The sequence below is a fragment of the Elgaria multicarinata genome, chromosome 3 (genome assembly GCF_023053635.1).
Source record: "Elgaria multicarinata webbii isolate HBS135686 ecotype San Diego chromosome 3, rElgMul1.1.pri, whole genome shotgun sequence".
Taxonomy (NCBI): Eukaryota; Metazoa; Chordata; class Lepidosauria; order Squamata; family Anguidae; genus Elgaria; species Elgaria multicarinata.
The window spans coordinates 158,891,200-158,915,142 of record NC_086173.1 but is presented as its reverse complement, the minus strand read 5'-3'; the positions used below and the strand labels follow the sequence as shown (position 1 = coordinate 158,915,142).

Here is a 23,943-nt window from a genome sequence, read left to right as displayed (position 1 = left end):
GTGTAATAAATAAATAACTAAATAAATACAGGAGCCCCTGTCCTCCTTTTCATATGGTCACCCTACCCTGTCCTCCTTTTCATATGGTCACCCTATCTTTTCCGCTCTGTTTGGTCTATTTACTTAGAACAATGGGGACTGGAATCTTACTTTATTCTTATGTGAGGGACAAGAACTCAGTGGTAGCGTTTATGTTTTGCATGCAGAAAGCCCCAGTTTCGATCCCTTGAATCTCCAGGTAGGGCCAGGAAAAACTCCTTGAAACCCTGGAGAGTTGCTGCCAGTCAGTGTGGACAACACTGAGCTAGATGGAGCTTTGCAGCAAAAGCTTAGTGAGCGTGTTTTAAACCACGGTTATGTAGCCACCGTGATTAAGAATGGTTCGCATGAAGCCATGATTCACATGACATGCTAACCCATCACGTTTAGCCAATATGTAGCATTGTATACACAATTCGGCTGTGTCAATGTATTAATTGCCCTCCAAGAAGTCAGCATGGTGCGTCACAGTGTCCCAAATGTGACGCCCTCCCAAGTATTCAGTCCCAGCCAACAATGGCAAGTATCAGGGAGGATGGGAGTTATAGTCCAAACTCCAAAACCACTGGGGAAAGGTTGCTGTTGAGCCAAGGCTCACAGGAACGCCGTCCCGGCACGTTTTATTAGCAGGGTTGATGATGTCACTTGCCACCCCTGTCAGAAGCCCCTGTTCCCTCTGAGCTTTGCTTAGGGTGACCCTATGGAAAGGAGGACAGGGCTCCTGTATCTTTAACAGTTCTATAGAAAAGGGAATTTCAGCAGGTAACATTTGTAGGCATGCAGCACCTGGTGAAATTCCCTCTTCATCACAACAGTTAAAGCTGCAGGCAGGGCTGGGTAAAACTGGTAATAGGCCCGGGCCAGATGGGAAATGTAGGCCCCATTTCAAACTGCTCATTACGAATTTTTTTAATCAGTTCTAAATACATATGAACTAGAACGATTTATAAAAACAGTAATGGCAAGCACTTTTATTCAAGATGTATATAAGACATCGCTTCTTCACATTCAGAAATGCTTTAGGTGCTTTTCTTTGGGCAAATTCATCATCAACAACAGAAAAATCAAGCACCTTTGCCTTGTCAATGGCAGGGGGACTCGGATTAGGCCCTCTCAAAATCATAGGCCCATGCCAACTGGTCCCACTGGCCCCCTCTCTGCCCAGCCCCGGCTGCAGGAGCCCTGCCCTCCTTTAAATCTGATCACTCAAGTATAGCTCCTGCAGCTTTCACTGTTGTGATGAAGAGGGAATTTCACCAGGTTCCCCATGTATACAAATGACACCTGCTGAAATTCCCTTTTCTATGCAACTGTTAAAAATACAGGAGCCCTGTCCTCCTTTCCATAGGGTCACCCTAGCTTTGCTACAATCCTCAAGGCAGCTGGAGGGAAATGAATTTTGCCCAGCAACAATATATTCTTCCTTGTTGTAAAGGGCAGTATTTTGCGTTGGCTTGACCTTGAATGGGCAATGAAGACCCGTTAGCTTTGCAAAAGCCTTGATGGGAGCTGAAAATGGGTAGAACCCATCTGTTGATAGGGATCAACCCAGCTGCCTGCGATTTTTGGATTCTCCTTGGGGGGTTCATGGCTATGGGGACCACCATGATGAGTGCCTGCACTTCCAAATTTACCAGTTGTGCCGACGAAATAGAAATGCTCCGGATAACGAAACTTCAGGATCTTTCCACTTCCTTCTTGGCATGGATGTCACCAAATTAAGAGAGGAAAAAGCAGGATCATCACCCAAAACTCATGCAGAGTCAGCTAATGTGCAGGTACACCAGTTGTGGGTTTCTACTGTGTGAACAGAATGCTGGACTAGATGGACCCTTGGTCTGATACAGCAAGGCTCTTCTTATATTCTTACATCTTGATTTATTTGCAGTAGTCTTCCATCCATCCCCCCAAATGTTCTGACTTCAGCATCGACATGTGTACGGACAGGGAGAATTTTTATCATGGTGGGGACAATGACCTTCGCCCACCCAAATTGTATGGCCTCGATGTGCACGTTGAAATGGTTATGATCGAAGGCAGGCAATCTGCGGTCCTCTAGACGCTGCTGGACTTCAACTCCCATCACCCCAGCTATAGCCTGGTCAGTGGTCAGGAATGTTGGGACTTGTGCTCTGAAACGTCTGGAGGGCACCTGGATGGGGAAGGCCGCGGTAATGCAACACAGGGCAAAAGGCGATCTCTTGAGAGTGCCGGTAATGTGGTGCAGTGTGCACCAGCACCAATTGTACGGCCTCTGGTGCAGTCGGGGCAAGTTGCACACACAATGTGAAGCTGCAATCCTATACATGCATACCTGGAAGTAAGCCTCTTTGAACGCCATCGGACTTACATCTAAGTAAACGTGCATACGATTGCATGGTACGTAGGGTGACCATATGAAAAGGAGGACAGGGCTCCTGTATCTTTAACAGTTGTATTGAAAATGGAATTTCAGCAGGTGTCATTTGTATATATGGGGAACCTGGTGAAATTCCCTCTTCATCGCAACAGTGAAAGCTGCAGGTGCCCTGCCCTCTTTTAAAATGGTCACTCTAGTATAGCTCCTGCAGCTTTAACAGTTGTGATGAAGAGGGAATTTCACTAGTTTTCCCATATATACAAATGACACCTGCAGAAATTTCCTTTTCAATACAACTGTTAAAGATTTTTTTATTATTATTATTATTGCATTTATATCCTGTATTTTTTCCTCCAAGGAACCCAAGGCAGCATACATAGTCCTCCTCCTCCTCTCCATTTTATCCTCACAACAACCCTGTGAGGTGGGTTGGGCTGAGAGTGTGTGACTGGCCCAAAGTCACCCAGTGGGTTTCCATGGCTAAGTGGGGACTAGAACCCGGATCTTCTCACTCCCAGTCCAACACTTTAGCCACTACACCACACTGGCCCTGTCCTCCTTTTCATATGGTCACCGTAGGTAAGAGACCTTCACAGCATCCGCCAGTGTTCCGGCCATTTTAGATCTCTTTGTCATGATGTAGAAGTGAACTTAGGTGCAATATTGTAAGAAAAACTGTATTGATTTTTAAGAAATGCAGCGCATAGTTAAACTATGGCATTGACTACAAGATGTGGTGATGGTTACCACTTTGGGCGGCTTTACAAGGGGGTTGGATAAATTCCTGGAGAAGGCTATCAATGGCTACAAGTCCTGATGGCTATGTGCCACCTCTAGGATCAGAGGCAGTAAGCCTGTGTGCACCAGTTGCTGGGGAACATGGGTGGGAGAATGCTGTTGCAGCTGTGTCCTGCTTGTGGGTCCCTGGCCGATGGCTGGTTGGCCGCCATGTGAACAGAGTGCTGAACTAGATGGAGCCTTGGTCTGATCCAGCAGGGCTCTTCTGATGTTCTTAATTCAGGGCAGTTAGGACAGGGATGGTTGTAGTTGGAGCCTAGGGTATTGTGGAGCAATGAGGAGAGAGAGAATGCACAGGTATGACCAATTACTCCTCCTCCTCCTCCGTCTATGTATGGATGTACAATTCTTTATAGACCGACGTTGCACAGAACCGCCGGCACTTCCAATGGGCCCATCTCTCTAAAATCCATATTAGGGGTTCGGAGATCCAAAGTAGTTGTTGTTATTTTCATTTATTCAAACTCATGAATATCTATTTGCCTTGGGAATGAAATCTATTAGCAACCCTGGGAGTGTGTGTGTGCAGAAAAGATTAAGGCTGAAAAGCTTTTCAAAACCAACTACGCCTTTCATATCAGCTCAAACATACATGTTGCTGACGAGTTCTGAATTGTTTGTCCGTCAAACCTGGTCTTTCTCTCCCGACTGGCAGCAGCTTTCCAGAGTCATAGACTGAGACTCTTTCCCATCCTGGATACCCAAGTTTGATTTTTAACATGAAATTGAACCTGGGGCCTTAAGAATGCAAAGCATATGCTTTGCCCACTGGGTAGCAAGGGCGGGGGGGAACACACATATTTTTTTTTCTGTCAAGGGCTGCATTCCATTTTCTCTCTCTCTGTCACCCCTTCTCTCTCTTTCTCTCTCTCTGACACCCCTTCTCTCTCTCTCTTTCTCTCTCTCTGACACCCCTTCTCTCTCTCTCTCTCTCTCTCTCTCCAACACCCTCTCTCTCTGACACCCCTTCTCTCTCTCTCTCTCTCTCTCTCCAACACCCTCTCTCTCTGACAACCCTTCTCTTTCTCTCCGTCACCCCTTCTCTCTCTCTCTCTCTGACACCCCTTCTCTCTCTCCGTCACCCCTTCTCTCTCTCTCTCTGACACCCTTTCTCTCTCTCTCTCTCTGACAACCCTTCTTTCTCTCTGTCACCCCTTCTCTCTCTCTCTCCGTCACCCCTTCTCTCTCTCTCTCTGACACCCTTTCTCTCTCTCTCTCTCTGACAACCCTTCTTTCTCTCTGTCACCCCTTCTCTCTCTCTCTCCGTCACCCCTTCTCTCTCTCTCTCTGACACCCTTTCTCTCTCTCTCTCTCTGACAACCCTTCTTTCTCTCCATCACCCCTTCTCTCTCTGATACCCTTTCTCTCTCTCTGTCACCCCTTCTCTCTCTCTCTCTCTCTCTCTGATAACTCTTCTCCTTTTCTGTCACCCCTTCTCTTTCTCTCTCTCTCTCTGACACCCCCCCTCTCTCTCAGACAACCCTTCTCTTTCTCTCTCTCTGACAACCCTTCTCTCCCTCTCTCTTTCTCTCTCTCACACACACACCTTCTCTCTCCATCTCGGTCGGCTGCTGGAGGAGGGACAGATCACTCTTTCCAGGGGTCTGAACTCATTGCTTGCAGAGGGCTTCTGAAATTAGGGTAAGAGACCCATGAAATTATTCTCAGGGCTGCAGGTTGCCAATCGCCTGGTTTAATAGATCATTTGGATTTTAAAATATTAAAACGCAACCACAAGGAAACTCAAAGCCCTGATTGAGAAGACAGTGCCAGGAAGGAGTTAATTTTCTCTTGCACCATTTCCCTAAATGTAATTTCCATTCCCTCCTCTCTGCTGCTGTAGCGGCTATTTACCCCATGGGACACATTTTTTTGGGGGAAAAGCAGCAGGATTGATCATATGCATCTCCTAGAATTTGATCCTAAGTTAGAATAAGCATTTTGAAGGCATCACAGATAGTGTTGTGTTTCTTGCAACAAATTTGATGAAATGCAAAGCTTTGAACAAGGCAAAACTCCCCCTGGGTCTCCTGTTTGCCCTCCAACCATGGGCCAGGGAATCTGACCCGGGAGAGTTGAAAACAAAGTATTTTAAAGCTGAAACTTTTACAATACTGCTGGGGCTTAATCATTTGTGGATATCTGAGGCTTTTCTGTGAAAATATTCTTTATTACAGACTCCCAACTCATGAAAAAGCCGTTGTTTTTAATTGGGGGGCTTTTTCCATCTAATAATGAGTTGTAGGGCTTGATTAAGTGAACTATAAACATCCCCCTTTCCTTCAATATGTTTAAAAATTCACCTGCAATGATGTTTATTAAAATTAAAATGTGGCACAAGATTTGACTCAAACCCAGAGTCACTAAGCCAATCTGATCACACACATAGCCCGCCCCACAAGCAGCTGATCTGTCAGGCCCTCTATCAACACTAAAGAAACTCTATTTGGGGAAATTCAACACTCAGGATCTATCTCAAGTGAGGAGAGGAGAGCTTACAATGCTTCAAACACACACACACACACGCTCTACATACTCGCCAGTGACCTTGACACTGTAGAACATACAATCAACCACAAGCCGTCTACTGAAAGTTGAATTTATTGTGAGAAATAAGTGCTAATTATTTGATCCCGAACTTCCACCGCACGAGGATCTTGCTCTACAACGCCATCGGTTTCCAGGTATGGAGGCACGGGGACCTCGGTGTCCACCCCTTGTCCGCCATTGATGATCGGCAACTGACGCCGCAGAGCCATGTTGTGCAACATGGCACAAACCACAAATACCTTGGCCACCTTCTCCGGGCGGAGCATCAGCCGCCCCCCGGTAGAGTGGAGGCACCGGAACCTCATCTTGAGCTGCCCAAAGGCCCTCTCCACCACCATCCGTGTTGTCTCGTGTGTGGTGTTGTAACGCGCCACAGGTTCTGGGCCTTCATCAGGATGTGGTGTCATGAGGAAAGGGCGCAAGGGATAGCCACAGTCACCTGTGGAAAAGAGGGTGGGTTGTGAGCATAAAAGGCACATTGGCAGGGCTGTCTCGCAGGGAACCAAACTCTCTTGTGGCCCTCCCCCCGTGTCTCAGAATGGGATTCCCCCAGCCCACCCCCAAAACACTCACCCAAGAGCCATCCCTTCCCTTCGGGCCACGACTCCAGAAGCCTCTGCAGTTGGGACAGCTGGAATATCCGGGCATCATGGACACTCCCAGGGAACTTCGCCAACACGTGGGTAAAGCAACCTGACGCATCGCAGGTGGCCTGCACATTCAGGCTATGGAAGTTATGGCAGTTGCGGTAGAGCGCCGGCATGTCTGCAGGCGCTATAATGGGCACGTGGGTGCAGTCCACGATGCCAATGACATTCGGGAAGCCGGCAATGTCGAAGAATGCTTCCCGGGTGCGGCGAAGTTCCGAGTCGGTGGTGGGGAAGGTGATGTGCTCGTGCACATGGCGGAGCATGGCCTCCAAGAACGCGTCCAGGCAGCGGCTGACGGAGGACTGGGACACCCGGAGGTTGTCGCCCGTCATCCGCTGGAAGGAGCCAGTCCCGAGGACCTGCAGGGCTATCAGGACCTTCTGTAAGGTAGGGATGTGCCTGCGACTTGCGGAGGCCCCGTCCAGGTATGGCGCCAGCAACGTGCACAGGTCCTGGATGGCCTGGCGGTCCAGCCGGAAGCGGGTCAGGCATTCCTCGTCGGACACCTGGAGCTCGTGGGTGCGCATCCGGATGAGGCGAGTCCGTCGAGGTGGCCGCCTGCTGTGGATCTCGAGGTTGGCGGCATAGACAAGGTCCAAGAGGCCCTCATCGTCAGAGCTGCCCTCCTCTGGGTAGAGGGGAAGGGGGCCACCTGCCCGCTGTTCCACCTGCCCAATGGTCCCTGTAGGATCAAGGAGGGGGAGGAGGAGATATCCTGATTACACTTGGAGCTGGGGAGCTGATGAGGATCTCTTTTGCATATCTATAGCTAATATCTATATATAAAAAGAAAAATCCTCATCTTTGAGGATGTTGTACTCGAGATGCTTGAATTGGCCAGTTGAAACTCTTTTCACCATGTACTGAAGCTGCCTCTAAAGTCCCTGAGCTCTCTCTTGTTCCCTGTTCTGAAAGAACTCAAAGGACGGACGTTTCACTGAACTACTGTCAAGCAAAGTCTTCGATCCTGCACAGTGACTGCAATTGGACAATATTATCCACAATGCATGGTTTCATCCAGTCACCATCACTTGTGTGAGGGAATGATTATAAGGGCACGTATGAAGTGGCTGTATCCCAAGTAGGTTCACTGCTGGATCCTAGTGGTGACGAACCTTTTTTTCTGTTTAGAGTTGTATTCTTTTTTTGGGGGGGGGGGCGGTGTAATCTGTCAGGGGACACATTCTGGTGGTGGTTGAGGCCAACCCCCCTCTCTCTTTTGATGTCCCTTTTCTCTCTCTCTCTTTTGATACCCCTTCTCTCTCTTTCTCTCTCTCTCTCTTTTTGACACCCCCTTTCTCTCTCTCTGACACCCCATTCTTTCTCACTCTCTTTTGACACCCTTTTCTCCCTCTGTCTCTCTCTTTGACATCCCTTCTCTCTCTCTTTTTGACACCCCTTCTCTCTCTCTCTTTGACATTTGTCTTTAATAGTCCCTTCTCTCTCTCTCTCTCTCTCTTTTTGACATCCCCCTCTCTCTCTTTGACACCTCCTTCTCTTTCTCTCCCCGTTTGCTCCTTCCTTGCCCAGTGGGCTGCCAGATGAGGGACAGACCAGTTCAGACTTCAGGCAAGAGCCATCAGAGTGCATTAAAATCAGGTCAATGACTGCATGCAGCTCTAGAGCCCTAGGTTGCCCACCCCTGGTCTCTCCAGTTCAGGACTCTCTGCTCTGACTGGCAGTGGCTTTCCAGAGGCTCAGGCAGAGAAAGAACTTTCCCAAGACCCTTTTAACCAGAGGTGCCAGGAATGCCTACAAGATGTGGCCAAAACCCACCACAGTGCAACAACACACTGTTTAACGATGAAAAGCAATTGGCCCATTTCAACAGAGCTGTGGCGCTTTTGAGTAAATTATTAGATGCAGCACGCCAGCCCCGTTTCCACAGAGTCCAAAATCTCCACGTGCATTTTGTACTGGTCCATCTAGTCTGACTGGTCCATCTCAAGCACAAACAAGTCTTTCCCAGTCATCGTTACTCGAAATCCATTGAAAAGCAGAACATTTGAGAACTACAAGTTCAATCGCAGCTTATAAAGCTCAGCTAAAAACTTTTCTTTTTCCTAAAGCTTTTAAAACTTGATTTTGCTCTGACTTTTATACTCCCTGTTTGGTGCATTCTCTTCCCCTCCTTATTGTTTTATTGTGATTTTATTAGAATGTAAGCCTATGCGGCAGGGTCTTGCTATTTACTGTTTTACTCTGTACAGCACCATGTACATTGATGGTGCTATATAAATAAATAAATAAATAATAAGCAGGATGCAGCTTTGTAAATGCAAAGGATACACTTTGCCACCAAACTACAGTTCCTTTCTGGCTTGGGGTAACAGTTGGTAAGTAACGTCAGATTTTAAGTTCTTTAGAAGCCAGAGGGATAAGAATATCATTGCTCCCCCGTGCCCCAAATCTCTCTGGTAGGTTTTTTTTTTTTTTGTCTGTTGTTAAAGGTGAAAGAATGTCCTGTACTGAATAAAATACTTCAAGCTATGTTTTCAGAACTGGGTTTTACATAAGCAGCAAAAAGATGCAGCCTCTTCCAGGAGGTCCCAAGGAGGGAAATCAAGGGAATTTTGCATTGGCTCACACAGGATACAGCACGGTTCAATCCCTTTGTTTACAGCTTGAGGGAAGGAAGAGTACCTGTGTTCTCCTTGTGGCCGACACACAGTTGGAAGGGGCCACAAACACCTGGGAGGCTAATATTTTGAGAAAAAAGTTGGCGACAAGTATCTGAAGGGAAAGCCTGGAACCCGACATCGTAGCTTTGCAATAGGTTCCAAACAAGGAATGGATCCTGTAAGAAAACACTAGGTCTATACTATCCAATCTGTGCTAACAAGACTGTATCAGATATTTTCTAGTGTGAAATATCCTAGACAATATGGGGCAGATCAAAAGGAAAATAGTCCATATAACGAGCCTGTGATCTATACCCTGATGAAACTGCAAATTCTCAGAAAACTTGAAAATGTTCCAATTTTGATTACTGATGAAACTCGGAAATGGTGTATTATCCGGAATTACCGTCTAGTTATAATTATGATTAATGGAAGCAATTGCAGAGTTATAATTAATGAAAGCCTTCTATGTCTTCTTTGGTTATAATAGGGTGACCATATTATTTTGGAAGCCAAAAAGGAGGACAACATGGTTGCCATGTTAAAATTATTTTAAAAAAATAATTTTAAAACCTCAAACTTTTTTTAAAAAACCCTAAAACTCAATGGATGAACGGATCTGTTTCAAATTTGGTATGACTAAAGCCCTTCCTAAGAGCTACCATCGTGCCAAGTTTCATGTCTTTATCTTAAAAAATGACGGAGTTATAAGCATTTTTGTTAATTCCCATTAGAGCTGCTCTTTGGAAAAATCTGGATTTCCCCTCCCACTCCCGGATTTGTCATCAAAAACCCGGACAAATCCGGGCAAATCCGGTCATATGGTCACCCTAGTTATAATTGTTAAGGCTTTTTCAATTCATATGTGTGTGTTCTACTCTTGTTATAATTAATGGAAGTTTTACTTAGATTCACTACTGTAAAGGTTTTGTTCAATTGCACATGTGGTACTACACTGTGTAACGAGTCCTAATGTTATGTAACCATCGGATATTAAGGCAGATGATTATTGTTGAGGTGGAATTTAATGTTGTTATAAGTCACACTGATTTATTAAAGGACTATTTTCCTTTTGATCTGCCCCATATTGTCTAGGATATTTCACACTAGAAAATATCCGATACAGTCTTGTTAGCACAGATTGGATAATACAGACCTAGTGTTTTCTTACAGGATCCATTCCTTGTTTGTTCCTTCAGTGAGGGCTCCTCCCCTTATTTGTAGTATATTCTTGTAATAGGTTCCAACATGCTCTGTTTCTGCATAAGTTCGGCTAAAGATTTTACCTTACAAGGGCTAAAAGGAAAACCGCCCTAAATCTCAGTAGAAAAATGAAATTCACCCCGTAAAATTCACCCCATGAACCACGGAGATGAATAAAGAAGTAAATCAAGTTCTTACCCAAATTGCTGGCCTCTTCCTCATCAGCCTCTTGCTTGGCTTCCCTGAACAGCGGCTTCGGCACGGTGTCCGATGGAGGCTGCTCAACCTCAGCTTCAGGGGATTCTGCGTTATCCATCTCAAACAACCCCAGCACCTGAAAACAGCACCAAAGATCCTATTCAGGTCAAGTATAGGCTCAAGTTAAAGGAAGCCAGATTCCAGCTGGACATCAGGAAAAACTTCCTGACTGTTAGAGCAGTACGACAATGGAATCAGTTACCTAGGGAGGTTGTGGGCTCTCCCGCACTAGAGGCCTTCAAGAGGCAGCTGGACAACCATCTGTCAGGGATGCTTTAGGGTGGATTCCTGCATTGAGCAGGGGGTTGGACTTGATGGCCTTGTAGGCCCCTTTCAACTCTGCTGTTCTATGATTCTACGTCTGGGCTGGGAAAGCCAGGCACTCCCTAAAGTCCACATTCCACCCATCCTCGGAAGTGGGGGACCCCGTGTACCTCCAGATGTTCCTGGACTCCAGCTCCCATCACCACCAGTCAGCATGGCCATTGGTCAGGGAGGATGGGAGATGGAATCCAATGGCACCTGCACCTTTATTTTTCTGTCAAAACATGCATAGGATGGCTTTTATTAAGTAACAAACCTCTCTTCTACCTGAATAGAGTCTAACCTCTTGGAAACGTCTCCTTAGGCAAAACTATGCAAACTAAGCAAGACAATTGTCTGTTCAAGAAGAATAGGAAGCCACGTCCCAAACGCCCAGAACTTCAGAGCACCTGGTGCAGAGGCAGGTTCTAGTGTAATCTAAGCGACTTTCTCACGCCTTCCTTCCGCCCTGTGCGTTTCAGCTTCTGGCAGACCCTAGCATCAGCAAGCTTGTTGGGACGCTCACCTCCGGAAGAAACCTCACTTCCCCCTGAGTGTGTAGGATTTGGCCTTGAGGAGATAAGCTCTGGAGAGGGCTGACTCCCAGCTGGGGAATCGCCTGTGAGAGCTTCCTCCCCCGCTGGTACAGGCTGGCTGGTGTCCGGTGCTGCGTCTTCTAGTTCTGAATCTGATTCTGATTGATTACCTGAAACATCTTCTCCCAAAACAGGGGCAGTAGGGTTAGACATGACACCCTTACAGTGCCATCCTATGTATGTCGACTCAGGGGTAAGTCCTTTTGAATTCAATGGGCTTGCTCCTTGGAAGTTTAGGACTGCAGCCTTAATACCCATCCTGCATGGAGGCAACCATCAGTTGTTGCATTAATCTCAAAGAAACAACACAAGCTAGGCTCAAAAGAGGAGATGAAACAAGGTAAGTTGTTTAGGGAGCAATCCTATGGCCCTTGGACAGCGTCTGGGGGTGGGTGGGCCTAGGATAGTTCGGATACACCAGTTTTAAAATCTCTTCACTGGCTGCCAATTAGTTTCTGGGCGAAGTACACAGTGTATAAAGTGCTGGTTATCACCTTTAAAGCCCTACATGGTTTGGGTCCGGGCTACTGCAGGATCGCCTTCTCCCGTACAATCCGCCCCACACACTCAGGTCCTCTGGGGAGAATCTACTTCAATCTGCCAGAATTAGGTTGACAATTATTACCCAGAGGACCTTCTCTTCTGCTGCCCCCAGACTGTGGAATGGCCTGCCGGAGGAGACTCGTCAATTTAACAGTCTTTTAGCATTTAAGAAAGCTATTAAGACTGATCTCTTCTGGCAGGCCTATCCATGGGAATTTTAGGACGGTTTTAGGATGTTTTAATAATGTATACTATGTCTTTAATTCAGTTTTATGTATTTTATACTTATTGCTTTCCCCCACCTCAATCCAAACGGAGAGGCGGGTAAGAAATACTATTATTATCATCATCATATCCACCAGGTCTTTTGTAAAGTGAACCGGTCTTCATTGCCCCTTGAGGACCAAGTTACCTGCAAACACAGGGAAATCTGAGGGGGGTGGCAGATGACGGCAGCGTCCCTGCTGATAAAAAAAAAAGTGCTGGCGACGTCTCCCTGCAAGTCCTGGTTCCACTACAACACCAGCCATGATGGTAACATCCAATCTCAAAGTTCAGTGGCAGTGTACCTCTGAGTACCAGTTTGCTCCAGAGCCATTGTGGGCTGAGGGGAGGGGCTGCCACCAGTGTTGACCCCCGTTTTTGGAAGGCTCTTGGGCAAGAGAGCCTCCAATTGCCTCCTTCTCCCTCATTGGCGGTCTTCAGAAGACACCTTCAACCACAGCTTAAACCACGGTGGATAAAGCAAAAAGCCGTATTCACCATGGTTAAAGCCATGGTTTAAAATGTCTTCTGAACAGGCCAAGTGAGTCTGTCTGCCATTGTCACCTGCTTTTCTTGCTCCTCATTCTAGGGTGACCCTATGAAAAGGAGGACAGGGCTCCTGTATCTTTAACAGCTGCATAGAAAAGGACATTTCAGCAGGTGTCATTTGTATATATGGGGAAGCTGGGGAAATTTCCTCTTCATCACCACAGTTAAAGCCGCAGGTGCCCTGCCCTCTTTTAAATCTGGTCACTCTAGTATAGCTCCTGCAGCTTTAACTGTGGTGATGAAGACGGAATTTCACCAGGTTCTCCATATATACAAATGACACCTGCTGGAATTCTCTTTTCTATACAACTGTTAAAGATACAGGAGCCCTGCCCTTCTTTCCATATGATCACCCTACACAGAATCATAGAACAGTAGAGTTGGAAGGGGCCTACAAGGCCATCGAGTCCAATCCCCTGCTCAATACAGGAATCCACCTTAAAGCATCCCTGACAGATGGTTGTCCAACCCCCTGCTCAAGGTGGCTTTGGGCCAGACACAGACTCTCAGCCCAACCCACCTCACAGGGCTGTTGTTGTTGTGAAGATAAAATGGAGAGGAGGAGGAGCCGCCGTGGGTTCCTTGGAGGAAAAAAGGTGGGCTATAAATGCAGTAATAACAATAATAATAATAATAATAATAACGACGACGACGACGACGTCTTGCTTGTGGTAGTATCTAGCTGGCCAGTCTGGTCAACAAACACTGGATTTCATGGGCTCTCCATCGTGCTCTAGCAGAGCTTTGAGATTTACTCCCTAGGCAATGTCCCTGGCTTCCCCCTTCCCCAGAATGCTCCGCATGAAACCTTATTACCGCCGTCATGATTTCCCCATACCTGCTGTTCCCTCCTCTCGGCCTCTCGCTGCATCTGCAGGAAATCCTCGGCCAGTGACGCGGCCTGGGAACAGCTCTCCGGCTCGTGTTCTCTCACCCAGCTCTGGATGTCCGGGGGCAGGATGGCCAGGAACTGCTCCAGGATCAACAGCTCCAGGATCTGCTCCTTGGTGTGCCTCTCGGGCTTCAGCCACCGGTGGCAAAGGTACCACAGCTGGCTGCACACCTCGCGGGGGCCCTCGGCCTCCTGGTAGCGGAACTGCCGGAAACGCTGGCGCTTCATCTCCATGCTGGCCGAGTCGTCCCCCACGACTTCTTCCTTGACTTTCACCATCCCGGACTCTCCAATCTCCCCAGAGTCCAGGATGCTGTGGACCTCCGGGCCTTCTCCGCTGAGGCTCGGCACGCGCCGGGTGACTCGGCCGCCCCTCGACCACTGGCGGGCGACGGCCGGTCCCTCAACGGAGGGGGAAAGGGCCTGTCGGTCTTCCCACTCAGTGGGCCGCGCTGCTGGCGGGTTCCTCCATCCTGAGCGAGGGGACCGAGTCGTGTTAAGGAGCTCCTTGTGTTGAGCCACTCTACTTCGGGGCACCCTTTCTTCTTTCTCTCGGGCCCCCCGAGAGGCCTCTCCTCTCCCCCTCCAACCTTCCTCCGGGTCAGGGTTGTCGAGCTCTTCCTCCTCCTCCTCCATTTTCGCTCTCCGCCGGGCCATCTGCTCCAGCGAGCCCTGGAACTGAAGACTCGATCCACGTTTTGCCGCCATTTTGAGACAGCCTCAAATGACCACTGGCCTTCTCTCTCTGTCTCTCTCTCTGCAAATACGGGAGATTTGTGTGGGGGCGTGTCGAGCCTCTGGTTGTCAGACTGTGCTAAAACCCGTAGAAAAGGCTGTGGTAAGGTTAGAAGGGGTGTCTTTGCCTCAGAAGCGCGCAGAGAATCTCCAAACAGAGGGAATCAGTTGCTGATAGCAGGGCCTTTTACCTGAAGAACAGAAACGAAAGAGAATGGAAGACCGAAATTCAACGAAGGTACCCTTCTCAGTGAAAGCAGCCAAAGGCTCCTCCTTTTGATGTACTTAGGGACCAAGAAAACCCATATGTATATACAGCGGAGCACGGAAAAGCCAATATGGTTTACCGTAGCCATGTTAAGTACAGGCCGACGAAAGTTACTAAAAGGGAGAAGCAAATTCTCAGGATGCTGAACTTTTTATCTGTAGGAAGAGATATATCAAACAACTTTTTATTTGTAGGAAGATATATATCGTATCTTCCTACAAGTAAGGTATGATACATATTCTTTTAAGAAGAAGTGTTTTGTATGCATGTATTGAAATATTAATGTACAAAGTATTTTGTCCTTATGCAATAAATTAAAAAATGCTTCAAACATCGTTCATACGTACATAGGCCCCTGCGGCAATAGGTCAAGTTAATTTTACAAGAATATATTTTTACTCCTTGTCCCTACCAGTTTTTACAGGATGTATTTTAAATGTTTGCAGCCCCCTGAAGAAGGCCTTGAAAAGAAAAAGGCCGAAAAGCGTGAAACAAAGGGTTCTTCAACCTACAAATAAAAGTTCAGCATGTGCATATGCAAATTTATACGCTGAAGTGCAAATTCAGAAATAACAACTAAAATTTAAATATACATGCAATAGACCTCAACGTAGCGGGATCAGGTGACCTGTGTGTCTGCTCAGACTGCTATTTAGGTGCAAAGTGTTGATGGGAAACTTCAAGTCCCCACCTATTCGGCCTTTGAATGATTTTTTTTAATCTCAAAACTGGACAGCACTTCAAATCAAGGGCGCCTCCTTTGCTGGCTCTCCAAAAAAGAGGACTGCCCTCTCTAAAGGAGGACACTCACTCTGGTGATGCATTTCCTGGTTCTGGATGAAGTGTAAGTGGCCGCCCTAGTGGGTCGCATGTGGACATTGCTGCCAGCCCAGTCCCTGATTGGTGGGTTGCAGAGGTGCTTCCTGGGCGGCATTTTGCATTTCCTACTTGAGCGTTTTCCCCCTTCTGGGCTGAGCACTCGTCAGCTACAGTGGCCCTTCTGCCAGCATAGCACTGGTGTAGTTTCAGTCCCAGTGTAATGTGAGTACAGCATCCATCCCCAACTGGGTTCCCTGTAGAAGTGTTGGACTACAACTCCCAGCATTCCTCAGCCAGCTGCAAAGCACCCAGTTGGGGAATGCTAAAATATAGCATTGCTCTGTCAAGCTTGTTATGTATTCTGCACTTATCTATGTCAAGTGGTTTTGAACAGGCCCACGTCTCCCTTTATAAGCTGTAGCAAAGGCGAGGAGCCTTTGCTAGGATCATCTTTTGACTCATGGTCCAAAATCCCTCCCTGTTTGGATCTGTCATCGTTTGGGTCTTTGAAAGCACTCTGCACATGGATTCTCTGCTGTTTGGACTTTGGCTATTTAAGGACTGTGCCATGAGAAGTACGGTGAGGCTTTTCTCATATACTTGAACTCACATTTGCAGTGGATGGTGTGTTTGCGGTCAACTCGGCGTCACAGCAGGCGGATATTGACAATTGGACTTTTCTTTCGCCAGACTCCGTTGGCAAGGAGTTCCCAGTATGCGCAGGGGAGTTCTTGTGCCTAAGATTTTTACTCACACCGTGATCTTGTTTAGGCTTTGGCCAAGTTCCCTGAGTTACCAACATGTGTCCACGTTTGGACTAGCTCCCTTGGGATGGTTTGTTAAGCCTTTCAAATATTCCCTAATGTGATTGCCTAAAGGATCCTATCAGGCATCTTTCCCCTCCCGTGGTCAGATTTGGAACCATTGAGATGGCAACTGGGAAAACAGGTTGTTATTGTAGTGAGTAGCATTTTGACTGTACATTATCTTGGAGCCTAAAGTTTTCTGACCATCCATCAACTTTAAGTATTTTTGAAGTGTGTAACCATTAAACTTCTCACCATGAGATTGCCCAGAATAAAAGAAGTCTCACTCATTGGGTGTCCCGTGTCACAGCACGTGTGAATGCCGGAGGGAATGGCAATCCACGACAGCCCATCCTAAGAATAACCAAGTTTCTAGTCCCTCAGGCTGTATAGATAAGCAGGGCCAACCCTACAATTAGGCAGCGTGAAGCAACCACTTCAGGCGGGAGGTGCTAGAGGGGAGGCAGCAGGCCCCTGGCCTTTCATCTTGAGTCCCTCAACCACTCTCCTCTCTCGAAGAACAAGTCCACCCCATGTCTGCCCTGCACTCTAAACTAGCCTGCTCCCACTTTGGTATGTTATCCAGTTACCAGGGTGGAAGTAAGATTCAACTGCCAATCCAGTCAGCTTCAGTATGTGTAACGGAGAGTAATGCCATCTGGCCTCAGGCAGCAAAACGCCGTGGGCCGAACTTGTGAGATAAGACAAGTAACGGCGTGAGCAGTGAAATCTTATCAACTAGAATAAGGCAGGAGCCAATTATGGCAAGCAATAAAATAATGACAGTAATAGCTTCCAGGGTTCAGAGGAAACCAGCAAAAAAAAATATTTCTCCTTCTTCCGCCAGCAGAACCTCCCTTAAACACTCAGGGCAACTCAGGGCCGAAGCCTACATGTGCTCAGGGTGTCGTTGGCGGTTTTTGGAACTTCTTGTTTATTTACTTATTACATTTCTCTACCGCCCTATTGCCAAAGCTCTCTGGGCGGTTCTGCCCTCATTCCTCCCCACCACACAGGCACCCGCCTCGTGGGTGATGAACCTCCTTCAGGCTCAGCCCGAGGGCCGAACTCCATTTCGGAGAAACTCTTGTGAGGGGAGGCGCATTCCAGCGATGGGCGGAGCCGAGGGAGCCAAAACCTAAAAATATACCGGCATATTTTTGCGTGACGCTCTTGCTGCAAGTAGCTAAGCTTTACTAGATGCTTCTAGAAGGGCGAGAAAAACTCCACAAAAGCTGGAAGCCACCAAGCCATAAAGAACGATCTCTTCCGGCAGGCCTACCCACTTGAATTTTAAATTTGCCTTTTAACGGTGTGCTGCTTTTAGTGATGTATTGGTTTAAAATGTTTTAATTAATTGTATGATGATGTTGTTGTAAGATGATGTTAATTAGTTGCATGATGTGACTTCATCGACCAGTCCCAGCTCTGGCGTGGGCTGGTCCACGAAGTCACGAAGAGTTGGAAGCGACTGAACGAATAAAAAACAACATGATGTTGCATTTGTGTTGTGCCCCGCCTCGATCCAGAGGGAGAGGTGGGAAACAAATAAATTTATTATTATTATTATTACTAAAGGGGTGTGGCGACCTAGGAATCCCACACGGGCCAGATTTAGTGCATGGGCCTTAGGTCACAGAATCATAGAATCATAGAATAGCAGAGTTGGAAGGGGTCTACAAGGCCATCAAGTCCAACCCCCTGCTCAATGCAGGAATCCACCCTAAAGCATCCCTGACAGATGCTTGTCCAGCTGCCTCTTGAAGGCCTCTAGGGTGGGAGAGCCCACAACCTCACCAGGCAACTGATTCCATTGTCGAACTGCTCTAACAGGAAGTTTTTCCTGATGTCCAGCTGGAATCTGGCTTCCTTTAACTTGAGCCCGTTATTCCGTGTCCTGCACTCTGGGAGGATCGAGAAGAGATCCTGGCCCTCCTCTGTGTGACAACCTTTTAAGTCTTTGAAGAGTGCTCTCATGTCTCCCCTCAATCTTCTCTTCTCCAGGCTAAACAGGCCCAGTTCTCTCAGTCTCTCTTCATAGGGCTTTGTTTCCAGACCCCTGATCATCCTGGTTGCCCTCCTCTGAACACGCTCCAGCTTGTCTGCGTCCTTCTTGAATTGTGGAGCCCAGAACTAGACGCAATACTCTAGATGAGGCCTAACCAGGGCCGAATAGAGATGCACCAGTAGAGGTCCTGAACCCCTGATCTATAGAGAAGCTCTCTTCACATTTAAGAGCGTAAGAAGAGCCCTGCTGGATCAGACTGAGGGTCCATCCAGTCCAGCACTCTGTTCGCACAGTGGCCAACCAGCCGTCGGCCAGGGACTCACAAGCAGGACAGTGCAACAGCACCCTCCCACCCATGCTCCCCAGCAACTGGCGCACACAGGCTTCCTGACTCAGATACTGGAGCTAGCATGTAACCATCAGGGCTAGTAGCCATGGATAGCCTTCTTCTCCAGGAATTTATCCAACCCCCTTTTAAAGCCTTCCAAATGGTTGGCCATCACTACATCTTGTGGTAGTGAATTCCATAATTTAACTATGCGCTGTGTGAAGAAGTCCTTCCTTTTATCTGTCCTGAATCTCCCACCCATCAGCTTCATGGGATGACCCCATTGGGTTCTACTGTTATGGGAGCGAAGCTGATTGGTGAGAGATTCAGGACAAACAAAAGGAAGGACTTCTTCACACAGTGTATAGTTAAGACTATGGGTGGGGGTGGGGGGAGGAAAAAAAAGGGGGAAAAGTATATTCCATTGTTTTTAGGTGACGCACATGTTGAGCGTCATAATCCTCCTCCTCTCCATTTTTTCCTCACAACAACCCTGTGAGGTGGGTTGGGTTGAGAGTCTGTGACCGGCCCAAAGTCACCCAGTGGGTTTCCATGGCCGAGTGAGGATTAGAACCTGGATCTTCCGACTCCCAGTCCGACACTGTAGCCACTACACCACACTGGCTCTGTGGATCTGTGACTGACTATGGTAGCCATTTTGTGAGAGAGCCCATGACACTCTCAAAATTCAGAATGTGCCCACCAGCCCAAAACATAGTTTAGGATGAGAGTCAGTGGCTGGCCCAAAGTCCCTTTTGTATGTAAAAAAAGGTTACAGTGGGGACTAGAACCCGGATCGCCCGACTCTCAGTCCAACACTCTAGCCACTACACTGACACTGATGTTTACACAGCCAAAACAGCCTCACCCGAGCACGAGAGGGAAGCATAGTTGGAGAGAACTCCGAGGTTTGTAGAAATACAAACAACATCTCTAAAGGAAAGACTCTAGGGCCCTTTCTACACCTAGGATTTTTTTCAGGGATCATCCCTGTGCATCCAAATGACGCACAGGGGATCCCGGGATCAGGGAGGGATGATCCCCCCATTTCCCCGGGATAACTGAGACCTCAGTTATCCTGGTTTTACCCGTGGTCCCGGGACAATCTCGAGGACTGCGGGTAGTGTGGGCTCCCGTCCTGGTTTCTTCCCTCTTCCCTGTGAGTAGCCATCAGAGGGAAGGAGCGGGATGGGGGGAGTCCAGGGCCATTGAGGGTGGGGTGGGGAACAGGGTCGGGGCTTCTTTTTCTTTACCTTAAGTTTCGCTCCAGGTCCTGCAGCTTAAAAAAAATGGCCACCTCCACTCACGCAACGTCCCTCTTCCCATCCCAGACGTCACACTGGCCGTTTGGACACGGGGGACGATCCCGGAAGAAGGTAAGTCCGGGATCACCCCCCTCCCATTCTCCCTCTACACCCGTGTGGTGTACAATGGGCCTAAGCTAGCCTTCCTCAACCCGGGGCGCTCCAGATGTTTTGGACTGCATCTCCCAGAATGCCCCAGCACATCTGGAGTCCAACACATCTGGAGCGCCCCAGGTTGAGGAAGGCTGGCCTAAGCAGAAGTGGGGGCAAAAAACGGCTCTGTAAGGAATGGCCATGCTCAACGTGCAGGGAAAGCCGACAGACTGTGGAGGGAGGATGGATGGGATGGAAAACTGTATGGGAGCGGGAATGGAGTAACATGAAAAAGGACGTGGCTGGCTGGCTAGAACCCGGAATAGGCATGGAGGTAACAAAGCATCTACTTGTCATTTTAGAACAGCCTTTCCCTAAATTGGTCCCTTCAGATGTGCTGCACTACAGCCCCTATCTTCCCTACGCTGGCTGGGGAGGATAGGAATTGTAGTCTAACTCGTCTGGAGAGCACCAGGTTAAGCAAAGCCAATCTGTCTTTCTCATGCAGCAGGCAAGGCCTCGTCTAAAATGGTGTTGGCTACCTACGGGTTTTCATAAGTACTTGTATTAAGAAAAATGAATTTTGTTTTGTTTACAATCTTTAAATTGGGTATTTATTTATTTTTAAGCTGAGCAAAGTGTTTTCTTGGAATATGCCAAAGAAACTGCTTGTTGTTGACATTGGGCCTGTTCAGACGACACGTTAAGCCGTGGTTAGGCCACTAACCCTTTGCAGTGAGTGGTTAGTGAGCCTGTTTCAACCGTGGTTATGTAGCCATCAGGGTTAGGAATGCGTCACACGACACACTAAGTCATGGTTCACACAACACTAGGGTGACCCTCTGAAAAGGAGGACAGGGCTCCTGTATCTTTAACAGTTGTATAGAAAAGAGAATCTCAGCAGGTATCATTTGTATATATGGAGAACCTGGTGAAATTCCCTCTTCATCACACCAGTTAAAGCTGCAGGTGCCCTGCCCTCTTTTAAATCTGGTCACTCTAGTATAGCTCCTGCACCTTTAACTATTGTGATGAAGAGGGAATTTCACCAGGTTCTCCATATATACAAATGACACCTGCTGATATACCCGTTTCTACGCAACTGTTAAAGATACAGGAGCCCTGTCCTCCTTTTCATATGGTCACCTTACACAACACGCTAAGCCATAATGCCACTGTGTGAGCAGAGTGCTGGATTAGATGGACCCTTGGTCAGATCCAGCACGGCTCTTCTTATGTCCTTATGTTGATATGTTTAGCTCAAAATGCTTAACCACCGTGGTTTAGCGCGTCGTCTGAACAGGGTCATTAAGAACTCCGGAAGCTCCATTACACCGAGGCAGAGATTCTTGGCCAAAGGCAAAGAGGGCAGGAACAAAATGCATTAGTGCAGATCGTCAACACCTGCCTTCCCAAATCTGGCGCCTTCCAAACATTTTGGACTCCAACTCCGACAATCCCTCACTATTGACCATGCTGGCCAGGGCTGATGGGAGTTGTAGTCCAAAACATCCAGAGGGCACCACATGGGGGGAACGCTAGTCTACACCGCATTCCCCAACCTGTTTCCCTCAAGATATTTTGGACTACAACTCCCATAATCCTTCACCATTGACCATGCTGGCAAGAGCTGATGGGAGTCGTAGTTCAAAACATCTTGAGGGGGTCCTGGTTGGGGGGGGGTCTATGCTGACTGGCAGCAACTCCTAGACGGGGGCCTTTTCCAGCCCCAATCTGGAGATGGCAGAGGCTGAAATTCTACCATTGTACGGCTCTTCCATAAATGAGACTAGAAACATAAGATGCTCATCTTGCGTCGGACGACTGGGCCATCTAGTTCAGAGGAGCTAGGTCACCTGGTGCTCTCCAGATGTTTGGGGCTGTAACTTTCATAATCTGAAAGCACGGCCAGAGCGAGCCCAAGGCATTTTGCTGCTTGAGGCGAAGGACAAGATGGCGCCCCCCCTCCCATTCCATGTACAAAGGCTGACTAGACTGGCAGTTGAATCTTTCCTCAACACTGGTGATGGGACCGGATCCTCCACCGCACCAGAGGGCAGCAGGCTAGTTTAGGGGGTGTAGAGCAGACCGTTTGGTCCCCAGGTCTCTTCTGCAATACTTTGCTGCCACCTCTCAGCATGTGCTGCCTGAGGCGATTGCTTCACTCTGCCCAATGATAGGGCCGGGCCCTGATCATTGGCCCTGCTTGATGAGGCTGGTAGGAGTTATAGTACAAAAACAGTGGAGGGCAAGAGGTTGACCCTGGGGACTGAACCTGGGGCCTACTATATGCAAAGCACTGCTCTGCCACTGAACTCTGTGCCTTTCCCTAAGGACTAGAAACATAAGAATCTGCCTTTTACTAAAACAGAGCCCTGGCTCCTCGAACTCAGTACAGCCCTCACCAGGGGTAGACAACTTGGTGGCCTCCAGATGTTTCGGCCTACAACTCCCGTCACATCTGGCTGGGATGTGTGTCTGCTCTAACTTCTCAGGCAAACGTCTTTGCCAGTCTTACATACTTTTAAACATATGAACCTTTTACTTTTCAGTCCTACATTCTCATCAGTGGCAGTGAACAGGGCAGCTAGCCCGAAATATTTTGCTGTGGGGTGAGGGGCGTTATCTTAAGTCTACTGCAGCGAGAGAACCTCGCGGCACTTTCAATAAAAGACTGTTAATTCTTTAGGGGCAGAATCCTATGCATGTTGAGACAGAAAAATGTCTTCGGCTGGCTAGGACTTGCCGGGAATTGTAGGAATTTTTTTCTCTGTTTAAACATGCATAGGATTCCGCCCTAAGGTGCCGTAAGACGATTTTATTGTTCTAGCTGGAAATGTGAAGTACGGGGCTGCATCCAACGTTAGAGCAGACCTCTTGAAATGAACGGAATTTAAGTTAGTCTCCCCTCGGAGGCACCCCACGGTTACAACTTTGAACATTTTATCACGTTTCATACCTAATTCTTTGAAAGGCAGAAGGACCCGGGCTCATTCTAAACTTGTTCAAAATTCCAGAGTCTTCGTCTTTTTTTCTTATTCTTTTTCTTCGTCTTCGTCTAATTGTTAGTAACAACAGCAAAAGGGAAAAAAAAGAAAAGTTTTCTGAATTTATTAATTCTAAACAATTACAATCGACGAAGCACGACCACCTTAATTTAAACAACAAACAATATAACCCAATTGCCGCTCGCCTCGCCTCCGTGCAGAAAACTAAAAGTCCAACCCCTTACACGTGTCTACTCATTGCGTTCAATGGAGCTTGCTCCCGAGTAGGTCAGTCTAGATCTGTACAGGCCTAAGCCACTAGAGGCTGCAATAATAGCTACCTGGGAGAAAGCCCCACTGAACTCCACTGGGCTTACTTCCGAGTAGACACGCGACGCCAACGTGCTCGCTTCTTCGCGCACAATGTTCGCACCCCTTTGAATTTAAGCCCCATTCATTTCAACGGGTCTCCTCGAAACCGGACTAAGATGGGATTGGATTTCTCCGACTTGCAAGCGTGGAGGGATCGGAAAAGGGCGAGGGTTGTTGGCGAGAGGGGAAGGAGGCGAGGTCTTGCTCCGGATCGAATCCGGCGTCTCCACCTCCCTGGTCTTACGTCTCACACAGCACAAAAGGTCCAGTCATTCCTCTCCTGGGTTGCGGAGCCCTAAGATAGGGGAGGCGGAGAGAAAGGGGGGGGGGAGAAGCCAGGATCTTTCTCTCTTTCTTGCAAAACCTCCTGATTTTGGAGAAAGAAACGTAGAAAGACCCATCTTTCCCCCTTGTCCTTTGATCTGGGGATCAGCTGCGGTTTCTGCCATTGTCCTGGCTGGAGCCATGCTTAGCAGAGATCAGCCACAGAAAACCAATCCTGTTCACAGTGTTGGGGGTGGGGAGGTCAGAATAACCCCCCCCCCCAGCCTCTCCAGTTCTCTTTCTCTAATTACTTTTATTTGTTAAGGGGGGTGGA

The 23,943-nt window shown here is 47.9% G+C and overlaps 1 protein-coding gene across 3 annotated transcripts in view; it reads right to left on the bottom strand.

The window, feature by feature from the left end:
- Positions 1–5,790: 5,790 nt before the first annotated feature.
- Positions 5,791–23,943, bottom strand: part of LOC134396163 (uncharacterized) — a 125,591-nt gene continuing 107,438 nt past the window's right edge. The window contains exons 2-6 of one of the 3 annotated variants that reach the window (XM_063122561.1): positions 22,946–23,044; positions 13,572–14,551; positions 10,419–10,554; positions 6,320–7,078; positions 5,791–6,185 (exon numbers count right to left, since the gene is read on the bottom strand). In XM_063122561.1, coding sequence (XP_062978631.1) covers positions 5,797–6,185; positions 6,320–7,078; positions 10,419–10,554; positions 13,572–14,333 — 2,046 coding nt within the window. In that variant the 5' untranslated portion in view covers positions 14,334–14,551; positions 22,946–23,044 and the 3' untranslated portion in view covers positions 5,791–5,796. The remainder of the gene's footprint in view (positions 6,186–6,319; positions 7,079–10,418; positions 10,555–13,571; positions 14,552–22,945; positions 23,045–23,943) is intronic. The other 2 variants (XM_063122562.1, XM_063122560.1) reach the window with 2 other exon arrangements.